This window comes from Glandiceps talaboti, chromosome 4 (genome assembly GCF_964340395.1).
Source record: "Glandiceps talaboti chromosome 4, keGlaTala1.1, whole genome shotgun sequence".
Taxonomy (NCBI): Eukaryota; Metazoa; Hemichordata; class Enteropneusta; family Spengelidae; genus Glandiceps; species Glandiceps talaboti.
Genome location: NC_135552.1, coordinates 24,710,518 through 24,737,336, shown reverse-complemented (window position 1 = coordinate 24,737,336; position 26,819 = coordinate 24,710,518). Strand labels below are relative to the sequence as shown.

The 26,819-nt window shown below is 33.7% G+C and overlaps 2 protein-coding genes across 3 annotated transcripts in view; one reads left to right on the top strand and one right to left on the bottom strand.

Moving 5' to 3' along the window:
* Positions 1-1,213, bottom strand: part of LOC144433509 (zinc finger MYND domain-containing protein 11-like) — a 38,892-nt gene extending 37,679 nt beyond the window's left edge. The window contains exon 1 of the mRNA XM_078121817.1: positions 1,077-1,213. The gene's annotated coding sequence lies outside the window, so the exon portion shown is untranslated. The remainder of the gene's footprint in view (positions 1-1,076) is intronic.
* LOC144433510 (formimidoyltransferase-cyclodeaminase-like) lies at positions 1,008-22,581 on the top strand. Of its 2 annotated transcripts, XM_078121820.1 has the most exons (15): positions 1,008-1,400; positions 5,598-5,781; positions 8,052-8,180; positions 8,994-9,082; positions 11,057-11,236; positions 13,055-13,066; positions 14,981-15,118; positions 15,726-15,857; positions 16,179-16,240; positions 16,669-16,795; positions 17,228-17,389; positions 17,794-17,837; positions 18,284-18,422; positions 18,913-19,008; positions 19,642-22,581. In XM_078121820.1, exons 1-15 carry the CDS (start codon positions 1,347-1,349, stop codon positions 19,726-19,728), a joined length of 1,635 nt encoding a protein of 544 aa, XP_077977946.1. In that variant the 5' UTR covers positions 1,008-1,346; the 3' UTR covers positions 19,729-22,581. The 2 variants fall into 2 exon arrangements, with proteins under 2 accessions (XP_077977946.1, XP_077977944.1); XM_078121818.1 differs by lacking the exon at positions 13,055-13,066 and having other exon boundaries at positions 18,913-19,041.
* The last annotated feature ends 4,238 nt before the right edge of the window (positions 22,582-26,819 follow it).

Below are 26,819 nucleotides of genomic sequence, written 5' to 3'. Positions count from 1 at the left end.
GGCGTACACTGTCCTTAAAGCCAAGGCAGTGTCTTTCAAACTACAACATACTTCACAACATGTTCATATCAACATATGGTATGAACAGCTTCTGATAAATAACACCACTCAGGGTACGTGTACATGTCAGAAATATCAGTCAATGACATCTAATGAAGATGTTGACAATTACTGATAGTGATGCAGTATGAATGAACAGCTTACATTTTTCATGTTCAATATAATAATCTATCATGACTCTACACCCATGATCCAAGGTAAATCCCAAAAACAAACATCCTTGGAATAGGGCAGACAAAGGTTGGCGGGGACACTACTTATGAGTCAAAGAACTTCTTCAATGACAGCAACATAATAAGGTTTTCTTTAAATATGTATTTGACGATCATAGCTACAACCATATTTGGGTTTTTATTTCCACAACAAAGCAGCGCCTAGAGGTGTACTCTACCGAATAGATCATCAATCAGTCCGACTACTTGAATATCATTATAATATTCGATGAGTTGTTCGAGAACCCAGTCCGGGAAATATCTATCAAAATAACTCCTGACACGTCGTGGCGTTTGCCGTCACATTACCAAAGAAAAATGATATCATTACAAATTCTCAAACATGGTGTACCGGTCGAGTGGCACTGCCACAGTTGTCAAACTGGCATTGTAATGATTCGTATGTATAATGAATTATTTTTTTTCAGGAACGACTGACTGCTAGTACTGGAGTACTGCACTGCGCCATTCCTTTGCGATGTTGAACGGCGCAAATAAATTGATGCCAGGCGGGTCACAAGCCATCGGTGTCTATATCGACGAATCGGTGTATTTAATGGATAGTCTATTTAACAACACGCACCAGTATTTGACATGTGGGTAGTTTTGATCGATCAAACGTTACCAGACGAGGAACAAAGCCGTTTGCGTGGTGACTGACTCGTCCTCCACACACAATGGCGACCTTGCACTCCGTCGAAAACATAGGTTTATATTTGTGGTGACGGTCAAGTTTTTACTGTTCAGGGACGTTCTTTGGCAAAGAACGTATGTTGATGAACTGTCTAATGATTCTATACTTACCTATACTTGCTAAACTTGTCGAAAACAGCACTGATCGCTTCGAAATCTGTTGATTTGCCGGGAAATACAGTCACCCACTACCGATAAACCATTTCCTGACACGGCTGATGTGGAGGACGTCATGTAAACATGGTCCCATGACGTAATCTACAGAAAACTATGACGTAGTACACACTCAGCCTTCGGTTCACCTGAGTTCAAGACAACCGTCATCACACTGACTGATCGAGTTACAAGGTGAAACGGAAACATCCAGACCTGGAAACCACCATGTCAAGGATCGTAGAGTGCGTGCCAAATTTCTCTGAAGGTCAGAGCAAAGAGGTAAGGCAATTTTGCACATGCGACGTGGGCAAATACGTTTGTTAAGCGGGACAACAGTGGTGTGCTCATGAGCTGGCACGTTTCGTGCTTCTAAGTTACCTGTGACTGTGTAATGTTACTACATCGATCGTCGGGGAATATAATATATACAGTCGAGTGACAGTTAGCACTGTGTTTCGCACCACTTCTCGCGCTATACTTCCGTCTTTAATTTCTTATGTTATATTTGGAGGTGGACCTGTGATCTAAGAAAGTTTAAAAAGAGTGGAGTGTGTGCGAACGTGTGAATTGGTCCTGTCAAAATTTGTGAACACGACCACAGGGCGAGGCTCAGATATGTTCATCAGCTTGTCGGAGTGTATTTGTTTCTATGGCAACCAAGCTTCGCGCTGTAACATGAAATGATAACATAGCAATACATAACTAGATAGAGACAACAAGCAGTTGGGTAAATATGACATCCTAGTTTTCAACAACTACATGAATTTAATGAAATTAAACGCTCTGATGTCCTTGGAAATATCTCATTAAAAAGAGGCATTTATTATTTAATTAGCATATTCAGAAACGGGCCACATTAATAGACCAGCTTAAAATAACAATATTGAAAGTTCAATATATATGTGAGGTTAGATATCTAGAACGTTCACCTTTCAGTCACACTGGGCAGACTGTATTCAAGGAGTGAAATAAAGGTCGCATTCACAAGTCCAAACATGACCTCATACATACACTCTAGGTCTGGACAATAACAGGAACAAAGGAGAAATAAAAACCCAACCACCAGTTAGTACCAGTGGGTCTATGAGAAAACAAGACTGTCTGAAGAATTATCAAAGAATGGTTCACACCTTGCAGGTGTGAATAGAGGAAGGCAAATGAATTGCATAGTGTCATGATATCACACAGGAGTGCATACATGAAGAGCAGAAGACAGTGTTCTGTATTATTTTAACATATATATATTTAGTCAGTTTAATATTATCTTTATTTGGTTAAATATATTACAACAATGAACATTGGATATATTATATGCGTGTGTGTGTGTATGTATGTATGTATATATATATATATATATATATATATATATATATATATATATATATATATATATATATATATATATATATATATATATATATATATATATATATATATATATATATATATATATATATATATATATATATATATATATATATATATATATATATATATATATATATATATATATAGTTTTGGTAGTACTGGAACTCTTTCTTGGTGTCTGATGTGTGTCTGATGATCGCAATATGCGTGAAACTCCGAGTTACACCCAAGAAAGAGTTCCAGTACTACCAAAACTATTACGCTCTGCCACTGCGGTATAGAGCACTGTCTTATAGCAGATTGATACTCACCGAGTTATATATATATATATATATATATATATATATATATATATATATATATATATATATATATATATATATATATATATATATATATATATATATATATATATATATATATATATATATATATATATATAGTTTTGATGTCCTTGGAAATATCTCAAAACTATTACGCTCTGCCACTGCGGTATAGAGCACTGTCTTAGCAGATTGATACTCACCGAGTTATATATATATATATATATATATAAAAATGTATATTGATTGTATAGTTAAGACTGAACAGAATATTGTAAAGCTTCTGTTTTCTTGAAATGAAGCACAGACATTATAGTAATTGTGATTAAGCAATTAGATTTGACAACAAATGTCAATCAAATGGTAACCAAGGCAACTGTGGTGTTAGAGTACCTGTTATGCAGTCTATTAGCAATTACTGTGTGACCTTCAAGAAGCACATTAATACATTCGACAGGACCAGACATTACATCATACCATCTTAGTAGTGTAGTATTGTTTGATCACATATTAGATTGTCAACATTCAGTATTTGTGTGTATTCATTCTCTATTGTTTTGATATTTGCATAAAGAATTTGCTCCTATTGTAATGTAAATGTTATGAATAGTTAGTATTTTCCATATGAAAGAATACCAGGATGAACTAAATGTAACAGATGGCATTTTGAGAATTTGACACTATGATATTATTTTTCAGTCAGCATTTGACACACCTGCATTATACTAAGTGTTAGAGATACTTGTGGTTATGGGGTAACACTGGTCTATTTTATTCACTTGAAATAGATTTTTAATGCATAAATTTACATGCTTTCATTGTTCAATTGTTCTGCATAAAAAGTATGTCTATATTCTTTCAAATGTATGGCTCTAATAGTTTTGAATAAAATGCTGTTGGAAATACTTATTTGATTTAGTAATCAATGTTGAGTTTATATTTAAAATAAGATATTTGACAGTCAACATCAAGATGGTGAATTCTAACATGTCCAAACACATCTGTGTTTGAACAGTCTTTTGTGTTTAAATTTGCATCTTATTCTTACCAATAAATTCACAACAGAACAGTTGTCTAAACTCTGCATTTGAATCTATGATGAAATAAGATGTAGAAAAAAAAACATGTTGATAATCTCAGCAGACATTTGTACATAGAGTGTAGTTGTTTAAGTTTGAGATCCAATAATTATGTTCATTCTCATTTCATTTTGTCTAGTTTACAATGATAATGTGAAAACAGTGGATTTCTAAGCATAAGAACAGGCTAACTAACATAATAAATGGTCAACTTTGGAAGAGTGTATGAATATCAGTGTTTGTTAATTTGTCTTCTAAATTTGTATAGTCTGTCTGTCAGGTTGTCTGTGAATGGGGTATCTCTGTCTTTCTCTCCCCTCCATCTGTCTATCTGTCTCTGTGTCTGTCTTTGTCTCTGTCTCCTCACTGCCTTTCCATCGTGTTCACTTGCTTGATTGTTTTTTCTCTATTATCCATCCATCTATCTATCTATCTATCTATCTATCTATCTATATATCTATCTATCTATCTATCTATCTATCTATCTATCTGTCTGTCTGTGAATGTGTGTTAGGTTGCTCACTACTAAACTAACATCTTCACAGCAATGGTATATTTCTAACAAATATGAAACCAAAATAGTTTCTATACTAAATCTACATTATATAAATTCCTATATTAATAACATGATATCTTATTTCTAAATATATACACTGTAATTGTTTGACTGGTGAAAGAAAGACACAGATTACTGTGAAACACACACACACACACACACACACACACACACACTGCACAGTAATGTAAGTTATTTAATAAGATCAAATACCAGTAACCAGAAGAGGATACAGTATTTATGTAATCCCTAACCTGGGATGGTATGAGGATTATCATGACATCATTCATATCTATTTCCAGTCTGATTGCATGTACATGTAGGATATCATAACACAAATAATCTACTGTGTTCTCAACAGGTCTGTGTAACATTTCATTTCAGAGTAATTATTGGTAACTCAGTATGCATGTAGTTCGTTAGGTGAAATTCCTGTGTGATCTTGTATATCTTGCAGCTATTTTACATTGCTTATTTTTGCCCTTAAAAATACTACTTGCTTCTGTGTCTTCAGAGCTCTGTGTGACTTGGCACTTGCAGTACATAGTGCAATGTTATAGTGTCCAGGGTCCATGGCCCCAGGGATCTAGATTGCTGACAAAGGTGTTATTGACCAGAGTGTTATGATGAATTTATAAAGATGATGGTTACGTGGAAAATGTCAAAAATCTCTTTGTTTTTAAAAATCTTTTCTTTCTTTTTTTTTTTTTTGTTTATGTAAATGTGTAGGGAAAAGGACATTGCTGTGTTACATCATAGATAGTAACGAGAATTTCATTGTCTTTGGTTACAGGTACATGTAGATACATGTACCTTATATGCATACACATTGTCTTGTATGCTTATAAATCAGGTCAAAGGTTATACCCAGCAAACAACAAGAAGTGAAGTCTGCTAACAATATTTCCAACAACCAGTATACAATACATGAAAACAAAATTGTACTATTCTCAGAGTCAGAAAATTATTGATAATATTAATAATCCCAAATTTTTGCTGACATCTGGTTGGTGTTGTCAGGAGTGTAGTACAATGGGTTTATGTCACTATCAATATGTTTTAGTTTTCTTAGTATCAGCAGTTGGTTGAGCTTGGAAATTCTGTTTCATTTGATTTGTAATCATTTTATTTCAAATCTACATTTGTTTAGGTGATAGAAGCCATAGCAAATGCCATAGGGAGTACAGATGGTGTGTCTTTACTGGATGTGGATCCTGGTGTATCCACAAACCGTACTGTTTACACATTCGTAGGACCTCCTGATGCTGTGGTGGAGGGCGCCCTCAATGGGGCCAGGGTTGCTTACCAAATTATTGATATGACCAGACATACTGGTAAGTATTTTGATGTCATTAAACCTGACAAGCCATGCATATTACATGCATTTTGTAGAAGACTCATTGTCTTCACCGTGATTTAGCAACCCTGGTATTAAAGAGGAAAAATCTGGTAAATATGCATGTTAAAAGAGATGTCATACCTTGTACCCAAACCTCAGGAGAGCTCAGGTAGCTTTTTCCTCCCTACCAGCCTTGCTGCTCATAACTGTGAAAAATATTGATTGTGATATCACCCCTTCCCCACCCACTACCATCATCAGATTGTAATTTCTTAAATATTGAAGATAATAAAATTGGTTTTCTTAGTTTTGACTGACCATATCATATATGTCAAGTTTCTTATTTTCACAATAATATTTTGACAGAAAAGCAAATTGGGTGATCTTTACTTTCAGCTTTATGAAAACTTGTGATTTGCTTTCACATTGTACTAGTATATATTTCAGTTCCAACTGTGTTACTTTAACAAATCTGTATCATGATTTTTCTGAAATGTATCTGACTGTCCGATGCTAAGTACTGTGAACCATCCCAGATCAAAATTAATACCTACTTTTTGACACATTTTGATACAGTAACTGTATTATGTAGTATGTTTCAGCTGGAGACAAACTGATATGATAAAACAGTCACGTCTGTTGCATGTGAAATGTATCAGATTTCAAACGTGCTGTTGGATGCTACCATGCCATAACTGTTATTGTAACACTCTTAGACAGTAACTTGTATACTGATCTGAGTCGAAATTAATATCATTTTACAATATCTGGTACAAATTCTACTGAATATTGAAATGTGTTGATTTCATAAAATAACCAAATTGTATACATTTCAGCTCAAACTGTTGCATGTAACATGTACGTGTATCAATTTCAGATACAGTCAGATGCTAACTGTGAACTGGTCTGGGTCAAAATGTATATGATTTCTTTGACCATGCTGTGTACATGACGACATGTTTCAGCTTAAACCATGCCGTGTACATAGCAACATGTTTCATCTGAAACACTTAAACATAGCCTAAAAACATACAGACACGTATATTGCATATGAAATATACATCAGATTTTAGACATTCTCAGATTACTATCCTCACCAGGTTCTACCATTTTGTATTTCATTGACTAATATGTACATATAACCTGTCATGCTCCATTTCAAACAGTAGCTTAAAAAGAGCCATGTCTGTTTCATAAGGTACAATGTATGTCAGATTTCAGACATTACCAGATACTATACACTGTTGACAGGTGTAGGTCAAAATTAGTTACACTAACTTGATACATTTCTACTCAAAATTTCTTTCAACATACAGTGTAAAGTGGTGAATATTTCACCTCTACAATTACATTAGCCTAAAAAGAGCCTTGTCTGTTTCATGTGAAATGTTAACAGTATCTGATGTCAGACTCTGCCAGGTACAACAGTTGACTGTTCTAGGTCAAAATTAATTTACACTAACTTATGCGTTTGTACTACAAAATGGTACCAGTATTCAGTATTTAATTTCAACATACAGTTACAGTAGTATTAAAAAGAACCATGTCTGTTTTGTGTGAAATATATCAGATGCTAACTGAACAGATCGCTAAATCTGTGTCAATGTGCCCACTAATGATATTGTTGACACGTTTGTCTTTTTCATATGTTTGTTGTTGACATATTTGTCTTTGATATGTTAATTGTTGACATGTTTGTTTGCAGTATATTAATTACACTTGAAATGGTTATCTGGAACAACAAAGATCTTGTTGGCCCTTGCCACATATTAAGTCATTTCTAAACATAACAAAGAATTTAAGTTAAAACAGACTTTTTTATCTTGGAAGTATTATGGCACCATTTTCAAAATTTAAAATTGTGGCATGTATGACGTAATACTTTCTTATGTACTGAAATATGTCAATGAATGTTCTCAATTATCCAGTATGCAGTTAATAATGAAATAATTATAATCTATCATACTTAGATTCAAAACAAGAGCAGGGTCAGCAGGATAGATTTTGTACTGAAATGTAAGACTATGGCACAAGCTGCAGTTCTGACTCACACTGATATGGTTTGCTTTAAAACAAAATCATCCATTACCCATTGAAATTTATGCATATTTGATCAAATTGATATATACATGTATTATTGATGGGTTATCAGTAGAGCTGTATAGAGAATTTGTACATAATCTGAACCAGTACATAAAATACTATAAAGGCCTGCGATTGTCCTACCATAGATAATCATGGTGTGATTTGATAAAATCATTTCAGGTGAACATCCACGTATGGGTGCATTAGATGTATGCCCCTTCATTCCAGTCAGAGGTGTTAGTATGGAGGAGTGTGTTGCCTGTGCTAAAGAGTTTGGAGAACGCCTAGCTGGTGAACTGGGAGTACCAGGTAATGCCAAATCTGCAAATTGCACTCTCACTGACACTTTATAATGATATATACAATATATACAATACTATAGATTATAACAGATGAGGATAAAGGAAGCTTAAAATAATCAGACTGTAGGAATAATATGATGCCAAAGCAAGGAAACAATGTTTTTGAGTGAAATTTGTAGGCAGTTCTGACAGATTGGCAAATTTCCACCAATACTTTGTACTTCGCTATTTTATGTAAGTTACAAACAGTGTTGATCTTTGTTTTTGTTCTTTTTGTACATTACTTGTCATCAGAAGGCAGATGTAGATTTCACTATGTTTCAGATCATACTAAAACAATAATTTTCTGTTTATAAAAAGGGGAAACATACTGTTGACATACACTTCATGCATTTTTTTTTCTATTCCAAAACTTTGCTTGGATTTTTGTCTCTTTTAACTTCTTTCCTTCCTAGATGTTGTTATTGATCTGGTCACCTTTTGCCAGTATACCCAGTTACTACTGAAATATAACTTTGATTGTATTTGTATTATTTTCACATGAATTTCGCCAGCTTTCTAATCTTTGCATTTGTTATAAAGCTTATCAAAAATTAGCCAGAAAATAAACAAAAAAACAATGGATATTTTTGTCATGGTGAAGAACACATAACAAAAAATTGTAGCATATTTTTTGAAAGTTTTGTAAATTTTGTAACTTCCTTCATTCCATTAGTTCACTTCTTTCTTTTTATCAAGAACACATGATAGAGAATTTCAACTAATTTATCCAAATTTTGTAATTCTTCCTTCATTCTGTTGTTCCTTTTCTTTCTATCAGTCTATCTGTATGGGAACGCTGCTACAGAGGATTCCAGGAAAACACTGCCACAAATCAGATCTGGAGAATATGAAGCTCTACCTGAGAAGGTATGTTAAAATTTTAGATTCAATCTAGTATATATCTGTCACCTTACATTGAACATAAATACTGAACATTGAGCCTACAATCTCATGTCACCTTACAAAAAACATAAAAACCAAATTTTACACCTATTTTCATAATCACAGTTTTCAAAGTATAAAGGAAGTAAACAGTTCACTCAGTGGCTTTACTCAGAAACTGGCGTCATGGTACGCTGAAGTTTACAGAGTGTATGTGTTTGTGACATATCTTATCCCCCTATAAATACAGACTCCATACAAACAATACAAGACTTGAATGTATAAAGTTACATAGTTCTGTGTTGATGTGTACCGGTATGTATGTATGTATGTACCAAAGATCAAGTGATTGGTTCACCTTCTCATCTCAATATTTCAAAGTGGTTACACTGCCTACTTCTATGTGTACACAGTATAAATTTACTTTATCGATGGATCATCAGGTCACCTCAATGTCTCCATACGGCTTTTGCAATTTAATCTGTACAGTTCCAAGTCTTTCATTTTTGCACTTTTAAACCAAAATTTTTGTAATACATACTTCATTCTAATGAATTGTTTCAGAGATATTTCACACAGTGTAAATTGTTAGTTTGAAATCAAAATAATAAACTTTATCTGAGAGCTAATGTCCAAATTTTCATTAAAAGTAAAAATCCTCTTGTATTTTTGACAGTGTGAGGTAGTGACAGGGTCAAAGGTTGATCAAGGTCATGACCTTGGTAGTTTTGGGAGCTGATGAGATGAAAAGCTGTTGCCTGTTTTTGTACCTTTAGTGACTTGTTTCTGTAACTCTATGAATTACACCCATATATAGGCTTTAATGACTTGGTTTCTGTACCTCTATGTAATTACACCCTAAATATAAGGTATCAGGCTTTAATGACTTGGTTTTTGTAACTGTCATTACACCCTATATACGGTATAGGGTATCAGGCTTTAATGACTTGATTTTTGTAACTCTATGTAATTACACCCTAGTATATATATAGGGTATTATGATATTAGTGTTTCTTCATTTTATTAATTGATGAATTCATTGACTTGTTGTGAGTCTAATTTGTCTTGTTGGAGATTGATGACAGCAAACAAAGATAGTGTCAGTGACCTGGGTCAACTTTGATACAGACAAGATATACATAAATGTACATACATGTATGTCAGTCATCATGCCCTTGTACAGTATTTATATAAGATATTAGAAAAGATGACAAATTTGACATGTTTTAAAGGAAAACATGTGAAAGGCCAGGGATATGTGACCTCACAAGGTCAAGCAAACATACATGATGTCATGGTGCTGATATAACCCTGAGATTATCTCCAAAGATAACATGATAACATCACAATATTTACTTTGCCACATGGTTATGGAATGTCTGTGTACATTCAGAAAGCTATTCCCCAACTCTGACATTAATTATACCTTTTGATAAATTACTAATAACTTCCCTCGTTTATCATCAAATTTGTTAGTAACAGGCTATATGAGCATCTGGTATCCATTTGTACAAAATTTTATGCATGCAGGAGTTTTTGTGGCGCATGATATGTGAACTAGACTGAGTAATTGCAAAGCTGTCAAAAATGTGTTTGATAGACTGTTTGACACAAAACATTAATCCCAACAGAACCATGCAAACCAAGCTGCTACCACTAAAAGTGTAATTTTAACAGAAATCATAATTGCAGTGATTGAAATGTACTTTTACAGCAATGTCAGCTATGATTGTGTATTGATTGTTTTCCAATGGAAAAATTAATCTAAAGATTTCTAACAGTTTTGAAATGTTATTGATAAGCACTCAGTGATTTATTGAATCAAAGTGTTTAATATTGAGAGAATCACTTACTTAGATAATGTTAAAGGATTCTGAACCTAATACAAAAAAAAAATTAAAGAAAACATGTCTATCCACATAACAGTTCTGCCCTGTCTTCTTTACAAACTCACTATAGCTTCAGAAACCTGAGTGGAAGCCAGACTTTGGTCCAGCTGAGTTTGTACCAACTTGGGGAGCTACCGTCACTGGGGCTAGGAAATTCCTTATAGCATACAATGTCAATTTATTGGCTACCAAAGAACAGGCTCACAGAATTGCACTCAATATAAGAGAACAGGGACGAGGAGCAGAGGAGGTAAGGCTTTTAATTTTAAGTCTGTATTCCTCACACCTATTTAATAAATATAAATACTCTCACATGATGTTTATTGTCAGGATTTCAAAAACAATTATCTTGACCCATCTGTTGAATATTTTGTCTTGTTTTTGCTGAATCTGATCAGTTTTTGGAAATTTTGTTCTAGTATGAGTTTGTATTCAGAATGTTGTTTATTTGTTTTATGTTTCATTTTTGTCTGACTTTAGCTATTGTGGTAAATTCTGTGTGTAATAATTTCATTCCCAGAGCAATAAATTTGCTTTGCCTTTTAACTTCTTCATCTATAAACCTGGCATTTTGTTTGCAGCAAAGCTGTGTATCAACATTCCATATCATTATCACACTGACACTAGTTGTACCGGTACTTATGCACAATACATGCTATGTAATTTACTGTCACTTTACTTATGCAGTAGTAGTGTATGGTATGCACTGTCCACTGTCATGCATGGCTGAAATACACAAATAAAATCTATTTACAAATGATACAGCAAGTGGAATTCACAACTATTGTAACTCTACCATACCATATGACTGTACATTCGTACATACCACACAATAGATCAGTTTTATGTATGACTTGGTCTATCAGAAATAGGTTATTGTAAAAACCATATGTTGTAAAATATGACACTACATTGACCATACGATGGAGATTTGTTTGTCAAAGGAACTAAAAGATAGATTAATCACACTCACTGTAAATATAAAAGAATCATAATATGTTGTGTACTATGTCATTATGGTATTGCAATACTGTGTTGTACATTATGATAATTATGTTTTCAGTGGTTTTACTGTTCCCTGGTCTAGTTCCTATATGATGCATTACAATGACTACCATCATCTCCACTCATGTGTAGGGAAAGTCCTTATTCTAGCACAGAAATCTGTGTTACTTCCACTGGGTGAAGGGTAAATGACGCATGTCAGTAGTATTCCATCACAAATTGAGAGGCAGTTGCAATTGGTTTAACTCCTTTAGACAATTGTTCGTTAACTGAACTCCACCTCTCCAGTCTGAAACTAAAATCATGTGGGGACACAATAACATCATCACCTTTATATGAATGCAGTTGGTGGTATTACAGATTTCTGTTAGAGTAAGGAGTTTCCCTAATGTGAATGAAGATGATGGTAGTAATTGTAACACGTCGTAGGAACTATCCGAACTATTGCCCTGAACTGTGTCAATCAATCAATCAGTCAATGTATTACAATACTGAGTTGTAAATTATGATAAATTATGTTTTCAGTGGTTTTAATGATCCCCTGAACTGTCAATCAATCAATCTGTCAATCAATCAATCAATCTGTCAATCAATCAATCTGTCAAAAGAATGAAAGAAAGCATCAGGCTTGTGAAATACCCTCCAATCAATGCTGCTGAAGACACCAATCTACCCTGAATTCTTTCATGGAATAGATCTGTCGTTAGCTTAATTTTTCAAACTGTTATCCTAAAGGCTGAAATTATCAACAACAAAATTTGAATTTGTTTAATTTGAATAATGGAGCATTGATGTGTGACATCATAGCATAGAGAAACTATGCTATTGTCTTCATCGCTCCATTACAGTTTGACATATAATTGTACAGTGTTTCTGTGAGCTTCATAAAAAACAAGTTATATTGCCAGTTTTTGTTTTCTGTTTGTTTGTTTGTTTGTTTGTTTGTTTGTTTGTTTGTTTATCAATTTACATGTTGTCATCTTTATGCATGTTTTTCATATGTTTATGCATGTTCATCATATTTTTAGGATTTTAATAAATTTAATATTTTCTTTGACTCCAGGGAGGCCCAGAGGTTAGTACTCTTATGTCAGACGCATTCCCCAATATTTTCTTTTGTCAATATTTGGAGGAAAATAGTGAAATAAATCATGTTGAATAAAAGAAAATTTTGGAGAATAATAATATGATCATACCATGTGCAGGTCAAAAATTTTCAAAACATGTAGGGCAATTTTAAATTGTTAGCATACAGTTCAGACAGTCAACTTTTTAAAGTCATTGATACATGGTGAAATATGTAAACATCAGTAGCAAAATTCTTACGCAAAAGTTCAAAAACACTTCCACTGTTCAACATTTCATTAAGTTTACATAGAAATAATTCTGTGACACTTTTAATTTACCAAACAAATGAAAACTGTTGTCATAGAAATTAAAAGACTACAAATAGTATGTGTTTTCAGTGTAAATTTGCTAAGTTGGCTTGCTAGTGGTATAATCTTGGTTACATGTATATACACAATAACCAGCCTAGCCTTGAAGCAAAGATTAAACCCAGAGTTCTCAAATCTCTCAAATCTATTCCTTTGCGTTTCTGTGTGTGTTTACCATTGGTTTGTCAATAGGGAACTTGCAAACCCGCCATGTTGAATGTTGCATCATGGGGGAAATGTGATAATAAATACTAACCAATTAGTATAGTAAACAATGTTGATACATTGTTTGTAACCACAAATAATCAATTCACAGTTACCCTTACAATTGTGGGAGGTTAATTTTATCAGGTATTACGATAACCACAGATAATCCCATAGTCCTTTGCATCTGATGATGCTCAGTCTGGATTGCAAGTTCCCTATTCCGTAATACATCCTACATAAACACATTAAAGTATTCACCCCCATACTGTTGTAGGCTCTTACGTGTGTATTTGTGACGCTTTCAAAAAAAATGCTTTTGGATAATTTTTTAAGTTTATCCTCTGCACAACTTTCCTTTGGTTCTTATCCCATAATTGCTCTATCTGCTCTCTATCTGCTCTATCAACTTCTTCACTTTTTGAGTTCTTTGCACATGTTTTGTTTTATTTGTATTTTTTCCACAGGTGAAACATTTTGCCATAATATTCAAATTTACAAACTCTGACAGCATAAGAAAAACATGAAATTTTTAAATCATCAATGTTTTCTTTTTTTAAATTAAATTATGGATGCAAAAGCTACCTTTGTTAAAGGCCAAGTAGCTATAATCTTCATTGCTATTTTTTCATTAAATAATGCACATTAAAAAAAGTAAATTTAGCTCACTTTCCATAAATTCACCACCAGAAGGAGCTATTTGTATGGAAATGAAAATATCAAACAAAAAGGTGTTTGTTTTGTCTTGTTTTCAATTTGCAGTTCTTACAAGAAAGTTTAATTCAGGGTAGCAAAGGTGGTAAAAAAATAATAAATATATATGATATTGGAAGGGACTTAACCTAAAGTTAAAAACAAACAAATTCAAAGTTTGGTCCTTATATGCTGTTATGACTGTCAGAAATTGCTGATAAACTTTGCCACCTAATTTATACACTGAGTTATTTGTAATTTGATGTGTGACCACAACATCTTTTTATTGTACATAAATGCAAATTCTGTGTGTTGATATTTCTACATGTTAACCTATAGACAGCTAACAATAATAAAGTCAATGTTAGCAGAACTGTGTAATTTATTTCTTAGCACTATAGAGTTGTTGGAAATTAATGTGTAACCATGGTAACTTCACTTTTTAGCTTTGCACCCTAGGTGTATGGTAATTATCAAAATGGCAGCTTTTATTCTTTGCACCTCAGGTGTGAGGAAAATTTCAATATGGCTGCATCTGCACTGACTTCTAAAATGTAATTTATGATACATGTATATTTATTTTTTAGGTTTTTCACTCACTGTTTATCAATGGAACATTTTTTTTTCAAATGACAAAATTTTGTTTGATATTTCAGCCAGGAAGATTAAAGAATGTGCAAGCTATTGGATGGTACTTGGAAGAAGCTAACTTGGCCCAGATATCCACCAATCTAACAGATTTTGAAATTACACCAATGCACACTGTCTTTGAAGAAGCCAATAAGGATGCTAAGGTGAGGTTATGAAATTTACAACTGTTTTTCTTTGTTTATCAAAGTAACATAAATTGAAATATTGTCATGATCAGCGTATTTCTCCAAATATTTATGTCTCTATGGTTTACCTTCAATTGTATACATTTTACCCTCTCTCTTTCTGCTATCCATTCTTCAAGTCACTGACTCCCTCCCTCTCTCACTTGCTCACAGCTAGCATTTCATCAACTCTGACACCCTTTTCTTGCTCACACCTCCCCCCCCCCCAACCTATCTTTTATAGAGGTATACTTTTATTTCCAATGTATAATTCTTGTTGTTTGTTATAGTGTCTTATGTTGATTTATCACTAAATCTTAAACACACAGCATGAATACACTACAAAGAAAAAAAGAGCCACATCCCACTCTACAGGCTTATAGGTCACAGAATATGCAAAATTAGATAACAAATGCCACGTCACATTTGTACATTGTATTATTTTTTTCAATTAAATTCTTTGCATAAAAAGTTTTGTGTTGTTGTATAATAGATTTTGACATCAGTAATGTACAAGTTTTATTTTGTAACTTTTGTAACCCGGACTGCTATCAGCTTAAACGTAATGCACTGTGTGTATTTGTAGGAACTGAACTGGGCAACATGTGGTTCACAAGTGGTAGGTTTGGTACCATTGAAGGCTATCATGATGGCTGCTGATTACTACATTGAGAAGGAAGATTTATTTATACTAGAAGAAGACCAGAAGATTAGATTGGTAAGTTAATCTTATCTTGAGTTCACTCATCAAGACTCACAGTTTGAAATGTCACTTGTGTTGAAGTTTTATTTTCAAATAACAAAAAAAATAATTATGCATGATACAAACCTAGGTTTACCCTTGAATATGAATATGTTTATCAGTTAGAATTAATATAGGCAGGTGTACACCAAATAAACAAACAGATTGACAATGTCTGTCATTCAGAACACGTGAAATATTAGTATTAGACTTGAATGAAAACAAGAATGAAATGGATTAAAACAGGCCTTAATTTTTCAAGTGAATAAATGTGTTTTCAATATTTCTGTTCTCAAGGTTGTTGATCGACTGGGATTGAGTTCACTTGGTTCATTCAACCCAAAGGAAAGAATTATTGAGTAAGTAACACTATATATATGTATACATAGTCATTATATTTAGCATGTGCAGCATCTTGTGAAATTCTGCCATCAATTTCATATGAATGTCATTCACCTGATAGTTTGTGATAGGTTAGACCAATGTACAGGTAGGTAGGTGTAGCCACATTAATCACTAAAAAATGATGTCACAGTGGTAACTTACATTCTTGAGAATAACTGATAAGCTTTAAGAGGCATACAGCCAATGGACACGTTTGGTTAAAATGAGCAGTGAGCAGTCCTGTGAAGCCTCTTGACAAAATAAAACTCATTCAAAAGTTGAACTCTTCAGTTAACTTCAAAGTTAAAAAAAATCTTCTACAATACTTATATAGTGTTTGCTTGTATCTGAAATGTATTATCAGTGATGGGTTTGTGATAATTTTCCCGTATTTGATTGACAGGTATATGATACGTGATGATAGAGATGGACCATTGATGTCAATGAGTTTTAAATCCTTTGTACTCAACATTGGAGCAAGATCCTCAGCACCAGGTGGTGGATCAGCTGCTGCCGCCATCGGTGCGATGGTAAGTCTTATCATGTCTTCATTGCTCAGAACTTTAACACTACATCATTATTTATCTCAGATCTTGAATGTTTTCTTGACACATAAACTGCAGATTTAAAAAATATATATACTCAATGCCAACTAACTAACTTAGCTATAACATAAAAACCTTTGGTCAGGAAATGTATATACAGCAGTGAAACAAAGACTTGTAAAGAGAATATTTTATGTGTTAATTATTTTACACCTCTATACTTTGTTTCCATCAGAAAACATAGCTCAGATATTTGGTTGACAAGGGTGATGTCTTCAATGTATAGCAAATACGTCTGTCAGCTCCTGGTATTCAGTATAGGCAATTGTCACTATTGACGTTTAAAAAAGATGTTCAGTTGATTATTCCAGTGCATTGTAACATACATGTATGTCATCTCAATATTTGTCTGTATAGGGTGCAGGTCTAGGAAGTATGGTTGGTTGGATGACGTACGGAAACAAGAAATTCCATCCATTAGATCAAGAGATGAGAAAACTGATTCCACCATTGCATCAAGCTATGCATGATTTGATTCCTATGGTGGATGCTGATACTACAGCCTTTAACCAATATATGGTAAGTCAGAACCAACAGTGTGATGAATTGACACACAGATACACACACACACACACACACACACACACACACACACACACACACACACACACACACACACACACACACACACACACACACACACACACACACACACAGTAGGTGTTCACCTACTAACCATAACCCATGCAAAGGGTGTTTACACATTACAATAGATGTGTTGATTGGACAATTATTGTAAAAAACTTCTGTGTCTTTGGAGCTAGCTGACAGCATGTGAAGGAAGGACAAAGCATTAGAATAAAATTGCTGTTATGTATCAGATTGTCTTTGAACATGGAAGCAGTCATACAAATAACTGTACACATTAACACATTAATCCTCCTGCCCCCTGTGATGTTAATGATTATTCTTACCCTTTGTAGGCTGCCTGCAAACTACCTAAATCAACTGAGGAAGAAAAAGAACTGTGAGTATATATAATATACATGACTGTTTATTGGTTGTTACAATTATGAAAGCAACTAGCATGTGTACAGACTACCTACCAATAAACTTAACTTGCTGAGGGGTTACTTGGCAATAATCTCTTGAGATGTGAAAATATTACTAACACAAGTTGTACTTTGAACAAATCAGATTTTGTGCACCAATAATCAATCATATGTGTTGACTCCCAAAGACAAATATGGACTCTAAGAGTGAAGACCATAGGTGAAATTTTGATTATAAATGTACTGATTTCATCACTTATAGCTAGCTCTACTTTCCCAAGCTGTGACACCTCTAGTCTACTCAGTAATTGACACAAACCATGCCTACGATGATATTGTTGACTGCTAATATGATTATCCAACTTGTCTGCTGACAAACTTGCTAATACCTTTTCTGGTTGTCTGCTCACTATATATACAGTCGTGATCAATGCATGCAGTCATCATTGAAGACTGCTGTAGCAGTGCCCATGCATGTAGCAGTCACAATAAACAGATGTTGGCCGTCCATGAAAGAGTTAGCTACCAAAGGAAATATCCAATGCAAGTCAGATGTACAGGTAAGTGTGAGACCAGCGTGGTGTGTAGCGCCACCAACATCTAGTGTATTTTTCTTTTCTTTTGTTTTTGCACCTCGTCAGAAATACAAAAATATTTCATCATCTTGAGAAATATAAATCACATCCCTTCAGGCTTTCAAAGATAAATTAATTTAATAGTAAAAGAAATATGACATGATAGCAGAAGTGGATCAGTTTCAAACGTCACTAATATAGTTTTTCATACATTTGATGAATTTTTTTAACTAGTCTGTACTTATCACCTGTACTGCTTCAAGTAGCAGTTAGGAATACTTAGCGGACAGGAAAATGAAGATAAAAAGTTGATTACAAATGGTGAAATTCAGCATAAGTTGGTGCTATCAAATCTGTTCAGAGGCTGAATATTCAGTATACAGCTGTGTGTCAGTAAAAAGAATCTAATTATTTTACTCAGAGAACAACAGAGTCCACTAATTCACTGATTTCTACATCTTACTTTCATTGACAGGTGGGAGCCCGTGCTCTTGAAACAGCTTTATGGGGTGCATATTACAATGTCATGATCAACTTGCCAGAGGTCAAAGATGAGGAGTTCAAGAACAAGGTAAACATATCCCCTGACTGTTTTTGTGATAACGTTGGCTGAGCCTACTAGAAAAGAACAATCAAATCATGAGTGCAGAAAGGACGCTCAGTGCGTAGCAATGAAACCTTGCAAATATGCATTCATTCTACCATTACTAATACAAGATTATGCACACATAATTCTTCACCAGTTATCAGAAAGACAAAAGATTGTACAGTTTGACCACTAGGAGTGCTGTTCAGAAGTAGCTTTTGTACAGTGGCCTCTGTGACAAAAATCCTCACTCCCAGTGTTGTATATCCAAAGGTGATGGCATTCTCAACCACTGTGAAATTATTTTTCACATTTAAAAAAGATTGTTTAGATCAGGTGAAAAGTTACTATAAACAGATTTGTTGACCAATTTTCAAAATTACTGCTTCAAAATCCTCATGTCAGCCATCAACACCTTGACCATTAAATAGATGTGATAACACTTCCATAGAGTGTCCATACCAAGTACCATAATTTTAGCAGAGAAGTAACTCAGATACACGATGGATGTTGATTTTATTTACTTACTGCCTTTAAACAAATACACTAGTAGCTGATGAGAACAAATTAAAATCAGAGAATGTTTTAGTGATAGTGTTGTTGTCTTTCTATTGATAGGCAAAGACTGATGTTGAAGAAGCCTTGAAAATAGCACAGGAAAGCTGTGCTGAAGTCTTAAAGTTGGTGGAGGAACGAAAGGAGTAAATATCGCAAGAAAGGAACTCTAAAAACCAAGTATTAAAATAGTAACCAAACTAAAACTAAGTAACATCAATTAGTATGTGCCATTTAAAGATCCATGATTTTATGTAATTTCTGTGTTGCTATGCATCATGTTTCTATGGTTACACCCAATACTGCAACTCTGCTGTAGACTCAAAGCATTACGTCAGTTTTGTGTTACTGTGTATCTCGTTTCCATGGTTATATCATGGCTATATCAAGTAGTCTAAGTCTGCTACACTTTCAACATATTGTGTCAGTCCTTGGGTTGCTATGCATCTTGTTTCTTTGGTAACATCAATTGTAGAATCATAATTTTGTGTTCTCAGTTCATGGTTGCTGTGCATTTTGTTTCTATGGTAACGTCCAAAAGCTCAGAGTAACAACAAGCATTGACCCAAGTATTGCTAGTGTGTGTGTGTGTTTGTGTGTGGTAACAATTGAGAAATGTTTTTTTTTGAAAACCAAATATTTCTGAATATTTCACGAGACTGATATTTGTATACTTAGCATGTTGTGTAATGTGAAATATGAGCACAGTATAATATTTCTGAATATAAGCGTGATAAATAGTACTCTTCATATCTGTCAAGTCTAGCGGAGTATAAGAAAAATAATTCTAATCTGATGAAGTGTTTATGATTTTTCATTGGCTTGAAAGACAAAAAAAAACACAAGAAATATGATAGCACTTTTGTTTTCTTTGAAACTAGTATTTTTGTGATTTTATTTGCTGTATTATGTAAGATATTACAGAGATATGTTGTTTTGCCATCATGAGAGTGTATTGTATATTTTGGTTTCTGTTTAATAATTCATAAATTTCACTTTAGTGCATTAGATGCTGTTTAGTCACAAAAAAATAGTGATCTGTAAGTGTAAAAGTGTGAACACCTTGACATTGACATTATCACCAGATACATTACTATGAATCTAATGTATTTTGTAAACTCACCAATTGTAGTGTTATTACATTCACTTCATATGTCGGACAAAAATACGAAAAAATATTTGCAAGTCTCCTGGTCAGTGTGCCATACATTATACTTATTGCCTGTCTAGCCCCCTCTAGAGTTGCCTTCGGACTACACATGAACATTTGTGCTGTTCAGAAATGTATGTGCAGTAGGACTTTCCTTGGGCATTGTTTCTGCAAATCATGTTGATTTCATTTCTCAAAATTCCATGCAAATTGTGTTTATTTCGTAGGGTGAAATTTTATACAAAAAAACATGTTGCACCTCATTACTCAATATACTATCCTACACAATGTCTTCTCAATCACCCATGATATCTTTCAAAGAACTTTGGACTCAGTTTGATTTTTGTACACCCTAAAAACTTCAAAGAGAACTCTTTGTTAATCACCTCAGTCTACTAGCTTAGATTGTCTAAATTTTCGCAAAACAAAAGTCACTTTATTTTACCATTTGTTTCCATTTCCCTATGATTTCCAACTTTTACAATCCTTTTTATAAAACACGTTCCCTGGATTTTTGAAGCTATCCCCATCCTTTTACATAACTGTGTCTACCCTCTACCAATTTAATTGGCTATTATCAATCATATTTTCTGCTATTTATAAAAGGTATGAAATGTTTTGAACAACCCTGAATGAAGTGTTATTGTTATGTTGCTCATCATTATGTAAGATGCATATTTTCTTTTCTTTGACATCTTCATTTCATACACCCGGCATCAAATGATATTGATGTTTCATTTCATGTACCATCAAATGATACTGACAACATTTTGTGCCATTTACTGTTCAAATGCTTGTATTATACAAGCATATAAAATGTGTTGTATGTAAAATTCATCTCACAACAAAGACTCATGGTACATGTACACATGTGATGTGTTCCATTAATGACCCACTAAGGTTTGAACTCAAAATCTGTCACAATATCTACTTGAATACAAGAAATATCTCACAAATTAAATAAAATTAGAGTTTCATATTACTTTATTTCCATTTAAAATGAAATGAGCAGAGGCTAGTCTGATGTTGTACTTACAAATTGAGAACTTTGAAAGTAGGAAAAAAGTATCTGAAATTGTTAGCACCCAGCAAGTGTATGAAACAGGAAAATATTCATAAGTGAATTATCAATGCATCAGGGAAGCAATCACTCTCTGGTCAGAGATGCATTGAATTAGATGTAATTGACACTTTCATCTGTAACTCCCTCATGTGGTATCATTAGATTTTCTGAAATCAGGTATGCTATTTGAGTAATTATGGTTTATACATTGTATAATTTGTAACACTATAACTGGTTTCAGACATGGTTTAACTATGTATGGGTATAGGATGACATGAATTGTCTTACCCAAGTACATGATATTTAGACCAAGGTCCTGTATACATTTATGACCAACTGTACACCTAACTACGTTGAACAGTCTGAAACCAGCACTTTGTGTGTTGGCTATTAACTATGTTAGCAGTACTAATATAATGGTGTTGGATGTAAAAATTAATTACTGTATCATATCTATTGCTATAGTCTAGTTTATCAGATGCTAGGACATAACTGTTATGCTCTCTAAGGTAGTGCATTGCAGCCTGGAGTTAGTTTATAACAATGCAGTGTAGTCCTGGCATCTGAAATAGACCCGATAAAACCTACTGCGAGAGTTTTGATTAAATAGACACTATATCTGAAATGATCATTGATTACGATATGAAATCAGCTTGAATTTTGTTCATTCCTTGACAGATCAGCTGTTTTTTTAGATGTGTGTGTGTGCAGTTTTCACAATTTCACAGAATCAGTGCCTTTTTGTATAGAATTTAGACGCCAGTGTCTGTTTATGCAATAAAAACAAAGTCATGTGTAACATATACAGTGTGATTTCTAGACTTAAGTTGTATGTGGTGTTCAGAGTGGAAATCGTCTGTGTATGGAGTGTATTGAGTATGTGTGATTCCAATATTTTATCTCTTTTCATACAAAATCACAAGGCAACCACATATATACTTAGCTGAAAATGTTTTATTTGCAATTTGCTTTGCAAAAAGAATGATATACGTACAAAAAAGAGATTCCCAACTTGACAATACAGTTGACAACAGACATACAAACAACTTTATACCCCCAATGGAAAAGTTGCAACAACACCTACAATGCAATCACTATCACAGAACAAGGATTAACATGGAGAATGACACCTTGTCAAGGGCCTAATGCCATAAGCCCGAGTCACCTAACTAAATTCTAAAACTCTTTCGGTTCTAAAACTTCAGCCAAGAAACAGGTGTTGGATATGTGAGAATGCATGACAATGTATCAGTCTGTTTGTCCTTGCAATGCTATTATAACCAGTAGGTTTTTGAAATGCAGCTTGCTCTAGCAGAAGAATTTACAGTGATAACATATCACATGTATATAAACTTTTATACATCTTGTGACAGATAACACTAATTGTAATATACATCTGCATGATGAATTTTGAAAAACCACAGAAAACTATGAAATACTACAAATGACAATAAATCAATTCTATCATGGCATTCAACTCGGTGGCATTCAACTCAGTTCTCATCTGTTGGCCTGTCTGTCCTCTTAAACTTACTACAAGTGCTAAAGATAACATTACAAAAATTGACTGCATTTCATGCAAGACATTTTTACTAGACTTAGTTCTTCTCTAACATAACGTTTGCAATATAATTGATATTCATATTTTCAATTTTGACTATATCTGAATATGACTAGGATATTGCATCAGCACCATTCTTGTACACAGGCAACTTCTATATCCCATCTCAACAAATTTCACTGTACATGTATATGCAACCTTGCACAACTCTGTGCAGTAATATTTAAAACTATAAATGCAAAATTTGCAACTATCTTTGGTTTGTCTACATTTTAACATGACATTTCCCTATGTAAGTTTGAATGAATTTACCATAGCCAGACAAAAATAACAAATTCTATACACAGACTTACACAATGTTGTTGATACAGCAATTATTTGCTTTGCCATACTCCTAGCTGCCAAGTACTGGCTAATGTAAAGAAACCAGTCAAATTGTCCACATACTGAACATTATACAGGAAGTTTTCTTAATAGATTCATCGTTGCTTGTACAGATTTTGGTAAACTTACTAAAATTTGGTTGATCAGGTTTATTTAAAATTACTGAAAGTACATGATAACTGGATTTTTAAAAAAGTACCAACATGAAGATTTCTACACACAGTACTCCCAATTTACTAGACTCACAGATTCATGGTTGTTGCCACTCCAGTAATGTTAATGATTCATAGATTAGTGATAACAAGAATGTATAGAATACAATGTCAGTCTATTCCATGCATACAACATATGTACAAGAGATTACTTGCACCAATGCTGATAGTATTTGCACTGCCATGCAATACCAAAAAAAAACATTACTGCATACCTGCATGCAAATAATATGTAGATGAGGGCATAATCATTCCTTGCACACAAAATTGCCTGATTGCACAGTATGAAAATTGGCCGCTTTGGATAAACATTTTAATATTAACAGAACCAATGCCACAGTGCCAGTGTGGGTACTCAGGGGTATTTGCACTCATGCTTGCATTTTCTACTGCACTTTCACTCGCTATACTTGTGAAGGTATAACAGCAGAAAACACTGCAAGCACTCACACAAATACTCAAAGTATGCTACACTTGCACTCTATGTCATGGAGTGCTGTCAAATTATCCCCAATACAAATAAAGATTAAAATAGTAACAATACAACAAGTATTACATCATTCAATACTAGATATATCATCTAATGATTATATAAAAAAATTTACAAAAATCTATCATTCTTCTAAATTTAAATCTCTGATTGTTAAAAATCTGATAATATATAATTCTATATTAGAAATGATGTGATGGTTTATAACACAGATCATGGATCCTACCTCAATGTTTTGATTATACAATAATTAAAACAGGTACAAGTTTACAATCACAAACGTCTCTAAATATCACTCATTCTGCATAACTTACACACTTTTTTTCATTGTAACTATGGCACTTACTTTATGAAAGGCACAAATTTATGAATCTAGCCACTGAACTGGCATAATAACAGAGTTTCGCTTAGCCTCACACTTTTTTTTCATTACAATTTTCATTTCAACAACCTGTTGCATTAAAAATATACTTTCATGATTTCATAATTAAATCTTTCACACAAATTTGAGAAAGTTACGTAACATTTATACACTAATACAATGTGTCTGTGACTCAACATGACAAATACCACTGCTCCTTTACCTGATGGTGAAGTCCATGATGATGTCAGGGCCCTGGGGGTGGTCAGAATAACTTTACACCTGGTCAATGACAAATACTATGTAAATCAAATCAAATATTTGCATATTAGACAATTGTGTATCTGACTAATCTGAAAACATCACATCAGTACAAATCAAAGTTGACTATAGGTATCTCATCTCACAGTATGCGAGTTGTCATATGTTTAATAGCCAAGATGATATGTGCCTACTGAGTCTGTTTTGTTTTTCAAATTCTTGACTTCAAATCTACCATAAAACAGCAGTGTGTGCAATATAGAAAACATCATCCTTTCATTATAACCATTAAGTACATTAAATTTAATTCAATTCTAATTTCTAAAATTATCAGTGATTCCTAATATATTATCTTTTAAATCAAAATATGGCACCTTGAATCTACAAAACATGCTGTACAGTGTAGTTTTGTAACAAATCTCATCAAAATGACATGATTTTGTATGCAGTAAAAATTAGTTTGTTACACGAATATATGAATGCAGACATGAAGGTCAGAGGTCATCTGAAGGTCAGAGGTTACCCATTGTGCTTTCTAGCTTTTCTATCTGATAGCCATCTATGTGCTTGTATGCCCTGTGACATACTCTCTTTGGCAGTTATCTAAATGTATCAGTTCTATATTTTGTACTGGCTATCACCAAGTACTATATTTACAGACATTACACCCCGTATCACTTTTTAAACTAATGAAATGAAAAGTTCTCACTAAAAATGAAATACATAAAACCTATTTACAAAAGTTCAAGAAATGTTTGACTCTTCCTTGCTATTGCATTGCAAAATATGGCATGTTAGGAAAAATCCAGCCTTTTAGAGATTCACCGTTTTATAAACAAAGAGTAATAGTATTATGAAATGTTTTGTCATGGTTTTCTTTGTGACAGAACAACTATACATGATAGTGTATTGAAACTACTTATATGTTGTCTTACGAAAAGTTGATCATATTGGTATGACTAATGTACTGTACATAGCAATTAAATCATCTAAAGAGGTGCCAATAGCCCTAATTACATTGAAGTGAAAATCCTCCATAACTTCTACATCAGGAATGCATTAGGTGGGTTCCATGTCTGTAAATGTGCTTGCATCCTAAAAGCACTACCCCCCTCCCCCTCCCCCTTTCAGGAATAAATTCAGTACCAGGTCTGTGTCAGTAGAACATTATCACATCCTGAGGCCCCCCCCCCCCCCTTTTCAGGATGGGTTAGGTGTGTTTCATATCATAAAGTGTAATCACATCCTAAAAGCCCCCCTCAGGAATGCATATTAGAGGGGTTTGTGTACATGTAAACATGATCACTTCCTAAAAGTCACCTGCCTTTCTACATGTACAGGTCTCCTGAAAACCCCTGAACTGGTCTGCACACAGCAGACATGATGGCACAGAATTTATCACCCTATGTACCAAGACACACCTTGAGTACAATGACACTGTTATAAACAGGGTTACAGCCAATGTCTTCTCTGATAAACTTTCTACCCTGTTGTCATCACCTACAAGTAATTGGTTTGTTTGTGCCACTGTAATCACTACAATCTATTTGACTGAATACTTGATAGGTTTTCATACTGATTTCATAGTACATGATGCTGTGATCTTTCAGTTCTCTTACAACATAAGAGTTCTAAAATTACCACATGAAATTCAACACAAAGAAATTCATAAAGATTACTTCATAAACCTGCAGTGAAAATATATCAAAAATGAGATAAGATTTCAGAAATAACACAAAAACAAGGCAAAATTCTACAC

What these genes read in the sequence shown, in the direction of transcription:
- LOC144433510 (XM_078121818.1), top strand. Translation starts at nt 1,347, where the DNA reads ATGTCAAGGATCGTAGAGTGCGTGCCAAATTTCTCTGAAGGTCAGAGC. An exon ending in ATGAAGCTCTACCTGAGAAG is followed by an intron (nt 9,083 to 11,056) that starts GTATGTTAAAAT and finishes AACTCACTATAG; the next exon opens with CTTCAGAAACCTGAGTGGAA. An exon ending in CTGCCGCCATCGGTGCGATG is followed by an intron (nt 16,796 to 17,227) that starts GTAAGTCTTATC and finishes TTGTCTGTATAG; the next exon opens with GGTGCAGGTCTAGGAAGTAT.